The 8,180-nt window shown below is 40.5% G+C and overlaps 1 protein-coding gene across 1 annotated transcript; it reads left to right on the top strand.

Moving 5' to 3' along the window:
• The first annotated feature begins 1,719 nt into the window (after positions 1–1,719).
• LOC116865322 (olfactory receptor 52R1-like) lies at positions 1,720–2,673 on the top strand. Its single transcript, XM_032853592.1, has one exon. It carries the CDS (start codon positions 1,729–1,731, stop codon positions 2,671–2,673), a length of 945 nt encoding a protein of 314 aa, XP_032709483.1. The 5' UTR covers positions 1,720–1,728.
• Positions 2,674–8,180: the final 5,507 nt, after the last annotated feature.

Here is an 8,180-nt window from a genome sequence, read left to right as displayed (position 1 = left end):
CCTATTATCAAGAGGGAGGATAGTTAATTTTACAATGCAGAGCAAAATTTATAAAGTCCGAGCCCCATTTCTCTCATAATGTTATAAAGCTAGGGAAAATTAGGAAGAGGTTAGATTTCTTTGGGATCTCAAGGAAACCCTTTATAGGAACCATTAGGTCTGGTGCAATAAAACATTTGTTAGTCCCAACAGCTGATTTGTTATGGGAGATTTGAAAAGATACTCTTCTTATCTGTGTGTTTCTGTTAAGGCAGAGACTCAAAGGCTCCATCAACTGAGATGAAATAGTGAAATGGTGCCTAGCAAGAACCAGGTAAGCATTTGTGTCATCAGTCCTGGGTAGATGTTAGTCACCAGAGGGATCAAACAAGATCTCCATGTAAAAGCAAGTAGAGGCAGAGGAGGACATTCAGGTCTTTCACTGTCCAGCACAGCAGACCCTAGTATGAGAACTGTGTAAAACTGTCTTGTGGCCATGGAGCCAAAGTAGTGTTTAAAGGGTTCCTCCAGGGACACCTGAGTGGCTTGGTCACTTATGCTGCTGCCTTTGGCTCAGGTCATGATTTCTGGGTCCTGTGATGGAGCCCTACATTGGGCTCCATGCTCAGCGTGGAGCCTGCTTCTTCCTCTCCCACTGCAGCTCCCTCTTCTTGTTCTCTCTCTCTGACACACACAATTTCTCTCAAATAAATAAATAAAATTTTAAAATAAATTTAAAAAATGAAAGTTTTCTCCAAGGATTTTAAGATATAGCTAATTGGTTGAAAAGTCCATTGCCACTGAACAATTTATTTGTTATTTGATCCAGCAAATATTTATTAAACCCCTATTCTGTGTTAAGCACAGAGGTGTTAGGATGGTGCACTATACAGGGCTCACCTCATGAAAATCTATCATCAGGACAGGATTTAGAAAACCGTAGCCTGCAGACAAAATCCAGTTTGCAGACTGTTTTTACCAATAAAATTGTATTGGGATGGAATCACACTCACACATTCCTGTACTGACTGGCTGTGCTCAGGCTACAGGGGCTAAACTGACTAGCTGCAACACAGACTGTACAGCACATAAAACCTAAAATATGTATAATCTGACCTTTTACAGAAATGAGTTTGCTGACCCCTAATGTAGGAGGACATACTCCATAGATAATAGAATTAATTACAGGTATACAATCAGCAGTCAACTATCCTCCAGCCCACATTCTCCAGGTAACTCCTAGGGTCAAATCTAACTCAACATCACTATCAGCCTTTAAGCCAAAATGTTTTCCAATCTGTCTTCCTACCCTGAAAATTTGCCTAAGTGGCTTAAACAAAAGCTTGAAAAGAACATATGGGAAAAGCTAAACAAGTCAGTTAATTCTGAAGACTACAAGGGCAAGAAGGACTACTACTGACATTATTTGTCAGGACAGTTTCTCTTAGCAGACTCTACTTTCAAGGAAAATTTGATTCTTTGACAAAAATCACAATTGCAGTTAGTATGTTTTGATACCATGTTGAATGACATAAACATGAATGAGGAATAAAGAGGAGCATCACTTTATGTTGCAAAAATTTTTTATTAAAACAGTTGAAATTCTTCCAGTTTACCAGTTAGCCCTACTGCCCTATGATTCAGTTGAAACTTTCAAAATATTTAAAATATTAATAATTACTTCTTGATTCTTATCACCTACAGAGAGTAGATTACCTTCACAATGGAGAACAAATTAACCATCCTGTGATGCTGGCCTCAGGGAACAGCTCTTTGCATCCCGTGTCCTTCATCCTACTCGGGATCCCAGGACTTGAGAATTACCAATTTTGGATTGCCTTTCCTCTCTGTGCCATGTATCTTGTGGCTATAGTTGGCAATATCATTGTCCTTCATATAGTCCGAACTGACCACACTCTCCATGAGCCCATGTACCTGTTCCTAGCCATGCTGGCTGTCACTGACCTGGCCCTGTCCTCTTCCACCCAACCTAAAATGCTGGCTATACTCTGGTTTCATGCTCATGAGATTGAATACCATGCCTGCCTCATCCAGGTGTTCTTCATCCATGCCTTTTCTTCTGTGGAGTCTGGGTTGCTCATGGCTATGGCCTTGGACCGTTATGTGGCTATCTGCTTCCCCCTCCACCACTCTACTGTCCTGACCCCAGCTATGGTGGGTAAACTGGGGGCAGCTGTGATGATGAGAGGGTTGCTGTGGGTGAGTCCCTTCTGCTTCATGGTGTCCAGGATGCCCTTCTGCACCAACCACATCATTCCCCAGTCATACTGTGAGCACATGGCTGTGCTAAAGCTGGTGTGTGCAGATACCAGAGTCAATCGTGCATATGGGCTCTTTGTGGCCTTCTCTGTGGCTGTCTTTGACATAATTGTCATCAGTATATCCTATGTGATGGTTTTGAGAACTGTTCTGAGGTTGCCCTCTGAGGAGGCCCGGCTCAAGGCTTTTGGCACATGTGCTTCCCATATCTGTGTCATCTTGGCTCTTTATATCCCAGCCCTCTTTACCTTCCTCACCCATCGCTTTGGACATCATGTGCCCCGAGTGGTACATGTCATGTTCGCTAATCTCTATCTCCTGGTACCTCCCATGCTCAACCCCATCATCTATGGAGTTAGAACCAAGCAGATCAGGGACAGGGTTATTCAAGGATGTTGTGGGAAAGATCCCTGAGCCAAGAGTCACGACATCACAACCTACTCCACTGCCCCACCGATCTGGGATCATCGCATATTAGCAAAAAGTCATCTCTGTGAGACAAATGGATAAAGATTTGGTACATATATAAAATATAATATTCCTCAGCCATCGAAAAGGATTAACAGCAACCATTTGCACTGACATGGATGGAAACGGAGGGGATTGTGCTACATGAAATAAATCAAGCAAAGAAACACGATTATCATATGGTTTCATTCATATGTGGAACATAAGGAATAGAGTGGAGGACCACATGGCAAGAGAGGGAAAACTGAATGAGAAGAAATCAAAGGCAGACAAACCATGAAAGACTCTGGACTCCAGGAAATTAACTGAGGGATTAAAGGGGAGGTAGGTGGGAGAATGGGGTAACCAGGTGATGAGTATTAAGGACGGTACCTGCTGGGATGAACACTGGGCTTTATATGTGACTAATGAAACGTTGAACATTACAACAAAAACTTACAATGAGCTATATGCTGGCTAACTGAATGTAATAATAAAAAAAAGTCATCTCTGTGAACAAAAGGCCCAGAGGTTAACAACCCTCTAGAACAAAAGGAACAATTTTCAAAATGCCCAGAACATGAGCCCTCTGAGAGATGTGATTGATCATAAATACCAAGTTGATTAATCTTCATCATCACAATAAAACAGAAAAAAATATGTCCACTATTCAAATCATTGAAGATTTGTACAGAATGCAATCTTCCACAGACCACCACTGTGAAAATGATTTTTTACCCTGCCAGGAGAAGTCTAAGTTCCTATGCTTTGTTAAAAGCAGATAGAAATTTTCACCAAAACAGTTATAAAGTACATGTATTTTTCCCATCTTTGAAAGTCCTTATAAAAATATAATTTATGGGAATAGATTCACTATTTGTAAAAACAAAAATAAGAAAATACATATATTGATCTATATGAAGAATGATTAAATATCACATATCATTTAAGTAATGTATTTGCAAAGACCGTGTAAAGATGTGGAAAATGATCAAGATATAATATTAAAGAAAAAGGAAAAATTGCATTTGCCCATGGGGCTGAAGTCAATTCTAAACAGAAATGCATATGCATAAAAAAAGATTCAGAATACATCGAAACACTAACAATAGCAACAGAGAGTAGTGAGATTTATGGTATTTTAGTTTTCTTTTTGCACTTTCACATATTTGTAAAAATTACCCTTGATTGAGCATGTCATTTTAATATGAGAAAAAAATAACTCAGACAAGAACAGAAGTGTACAGAAAAGGTTAATTTAGTGCCAAAGCCTAGGGGAATGGAGTAGGCAATCTGAGAAGATGAAAGACTCCAGAATACAGCAAGTTCCAGAAAAGCTTGAACATCTCCATGAAAATTGCTGCCAGAATCACGTTTTAAGACTGGTAACAGAGAGCATTTGGTATGCTGACTGTTGTTCTCTCCTTCTAGGAGTTGCCTATTCCCTGATGACAATGGATTGCAGAGTGAAGAAGTTTTGGAAAACAAATGGAAAAGGAGATTCTCTTCTGAACATAGCTATATTGTGTGGTTAAAGGTAGTGAGAAAGTCATTAGAAGTTTGAGTATTTGTTAATATTTAATTTCCTTTTCAAAAGTAAAATGTTCCTGGCGATTCACAGACCTGTGCCCCTTGGCCTAATAATACATTATATGTTAATAAAAATATTAAAAATTAATTTAAAAAAGTAAAATATTAAGCTGTTTTAGAAAACCACATTTTTTTCTGACTTTTCCAACTTTATTTTGGTGTGCTTATACAAAAACGTGCATATATTTAACATATTCATTTTGATGAGTTTGGGCATATGCTGATACACATGATAGCATCACCACAAACATGGTAAAATCATCCATCACAATTATTGCATTTGTGTATTCATTCTCCTTCACCACTCTCCTTTCAATGCTAATAGTGAAGAAGGTTCTAGAAATCGGGCTTTAATGTTACTAAAACCAACATCAGAAGATGGTGCTTGAAGAGGAATTGGGAACATGTTTGCGTCTCCCAGCAGAAACAGCTAAAGGAGCCTAAAAGTTGCCCCAGAAATGAATGGGTATTCTGAAGGAGCATTTTCAGGATTCCCAAATATTAGAGACTTCAAGGGGCAGTGATCTGTTATCAGCAAATCAGTTAATGATTGTGAGTCCCTCTTTTTCTTTTTTAAAATCAGCTTTGTTGCTGTTTAATTTGTGACAATAAAATGTAAATATTTTCGGGGTGCCTGGGTGGCTCAGTGGGTTAAAGCCTCTGCCTTTGGCTCAGGTCATGATCCAAGGGCCCTGGAATCCAGCCCAGCTTCAGGCTTTCTGCTCAGCAGGGAGCCTGTTTCCTCCCCTCTCTCTCTGCCTGCCTCTCTGCCCACTTGTGATCTCTGTCTGTCAAATAAATAAATAAAATTTTTTTTTAAAAATGTACGTATTTTCACACACACTCTGAAGAATTCTGACACATGCGTGCCTCTGTAGCTACCAGCCTGATTAAGACATAGGACATTGCCTTCACTTCATAAAAGGTTCTCTTGTCTCCCTGGAGTCAATCATCTCCCTCTCCATCCCAACCAGGCAAACCCTGCTCTGACATCTTTCACTATAGATTGATTTTTGTCTCACTAGCACATTTATAAATGAAGGAATAAGTAATACATTGAGTCTGGTGTCTTTCACTCCGTATAGTTTTTCAGATTGAGCCCTACTCAATCTGTAAGATAAGCAGGTAATTTCCTCAGGACCTCTGGGTGTCTCAGTTGGTAAGGCAGCTGTCTTCAGCTTGGGTCATGATCCCAGGGTCCTGGGACCAAGCCCCACACCGGGCTCCCTTCTCCCTCTCCCTCTGTCTACTGCTCTCCCTGCTTGTGCTCACTGCTCTCTCTCTCTCTGACAAATAAATAAATCTTGAAAAAAGATAAGTAGGTCATTTCCTATTATTGCTGAGTAGTATATTCTATTTTCTCAACATACCCATTGAGGTATTATTACCATACTAAATGTTACCTTTTTTCTTTGCTTCAGTGCTTCTAGCATTCTTCCAAACATATCCATTTCTTATCTGTCTAGAGCTTTGCTTTAAATCTTCCCACATCCCCCAGTTGTTATTTTCTAGAACATTTTATGTTCCTCTCGACATCCTTTACATCTCAACTAATACCCTTCTTATCAGCAAGGTCTTTCTTAACTTATGTAGCTCAACCAGTCCTTGCTCCCTGTAATTTTCTTTCATACACAAATATTTTATTTCCTCCCCCTTTAAACACAATGTGTAATATTTAAATTACTTATTTTATCATCTGTTTCTCTATTTGGAATATAACTTCCATAAAAGTATAGCACAGGTGCTCACTATTATATACCCCTACCAGGATCCCTACAAAAAACTACTTACAGAAATGAAAGATTAAATGTTTACAGTGAGCTAGGTACCATCACAATAATTCCACTGCTGACCAAAAGATGGCATGAGCAGGTCCATTTCAGCCTCATTCCTCCCAAATGGGATACCAGACTTTTCTATCCTAAAGCCTCATTTCATTATTCTTCATTTGAACTCTGGAGGATGTTGTTTGTCAAAGAAGATAAATTTGATATGTAAGAAAACAAAAAAACAAAAAAGAAACTCATCTCTCATTCACTTCTTTTTATTAACAAATATAAAATATTTGGACATTTTAAATTTCTATTCAAGAAATATCTATTGGGCAACTATGTTTTTCCAAATATTCTCTAAGAGGATGGGAATAGCATAGAGAATGAGACAAACTGGCAATCAGAGAACCTAGTTAGAAACAAATGAGAAAAAGAAGTGCACTGGATACCTAAAATCCCAGCTCCAAATGGAAAACTGGTTCCTTAAGCCGAGCAGCTCAGTTATGATTAGAAGTATCCTTAGTATTCTGAATCACTGAAAACAGATGATTGCCTTCATTACAGCCTGTGGGCAGTGGCACCAGTGGGCTTTGGGTCCGGGACATCACATCTGTAAGTAACTGCAGCATGTCTGTACTCATTTCCCAAAATTATCAAGGGAGTACTTTGAGTGAGGAATTGGATTTCCCCCTTGTGAAATGGGCAGTCATCACAGGGCCTCACTTCTCTTGGGGAGCATACACCAAAGGTGACCTGCTGACTAGGAGAGGCCAGGCAGAACTGAACAAAAACAGGTCAGCTTCTCCGGGGTTTTAAACATTACTCAGAGCCAATCTATGGTGTCTGGGGTCAGTTCTAAAGTAGTTAGTTAAGCTTTAAAAGGATACCCAGAGACCAGCAAAGGACAAATCATGGCCACTATGGGAAAAGTGAGAGGCCTGCCATGGCAGCACTCCACAACAAGTCAGATCAAACCAGGCAGGCCCAAGAAAAGAAGGCCAGAGACCCTGACAAACTAAGGGAGAAAAGGCACTAACCTCCTCCCCAAGAAATAAATATTCCACCCCCTAGTCAACAATTGTCAATAAAAGACAGAAACCAAAACCCTGAGTTGCATACCTGTCCCATGAAATTCCCACTGTCACAGCTCCAGAGTGCGCTCTCTCTTTCATAAACTCTTCACTTAAACACCAAACAACCGCTGTGTGTGGTCAGCCCTTGAATTCTTTTCTTGCAATAAAACTAAGCCTCCCCCACTCCTCCAACACCCTGACTCCCACCAGTTCTGCAATGTCCTTGTGATGGGTTGGGCAGAGGCCTCCTCAGTCTACCAAGCAACACACAGAGAAGGATGGGCAAGGCTTTGATGAACTAGGTCTCTCTCCTTCTTTGTCTGTCTCTCTCCCTCCAAATGGGTATTCTGAGACAAAATTCCCGTGTGTATGGGGACACTCCACACCAAAGAGCAATTCTTGGGACCCAACCTGGTATATCCTATAGTTCGGTTCATGAGCTAGCATTAGATTCCACAATTTAAGGATTCAATCCTATAAGAGTAGACCTCCCATCCCACTTCAGACACCTGTCACAAGAACAGGTTCTTGTGCCCTGCTCCTAAGCAACTGGCTATAAATCAGAGGTTCCCATGACCCACTCCTTGGGCTTGATTAATTTACTAGGGCAACTCACAGAACTCAGAGAAACCTTTTACTTATTACATTATCAGTTTATTATAAGGATATAATGCAGGAACAGCCAGGTGGAAGAAATACCTAGGGCAAGGGATTGGGAAAGGCATGGAACTTCTATGCCCTCTCCATTATGCTGTGCTCCCCAGTCTCCATATGTTTTTCACCAACACAGAATCTCTGGGTACCTTGTCCTCCTGGGATTTTTATGGAGGATCCATTACATATCCATGATTGATTGCTTAAGTCATTGGCCCCTGGCAACAGGTTCAACCTCCTGCCACTCACCCCACTTGCTTCCTGGAGGTCTGGGTGAAACTAAAAGTTCCAATTCTCTAATCCAAGGTTGGTTCTTCTGACAACCAGCCTCTGTCCTTGGGTGGGGGCCTAAGGTCATCTCATTAACATCACAAAAAACATCTAA

The sequence above is a fragment of the Lontra canadensis genome, unplaced genomic scaffold (assembly GCF_010015895.1).
Source record: "Lontra canadensis isolate GAN:19392208 unplaced genomic scaffold, GSC_riverotter_1.0 scaffold7, whole genome shotgun sequence".
Taxonomy (NCBI): Eukaryota; Metazoa; Chordata; class Mammalia; order Carnivora; family Mustelidae; genus Lontra; species Lontra canadensis.
Note: the sequence above shows the minus strand (reverse complement) of the source record. Positions and strands in the feature narration are given on the sequence as shown.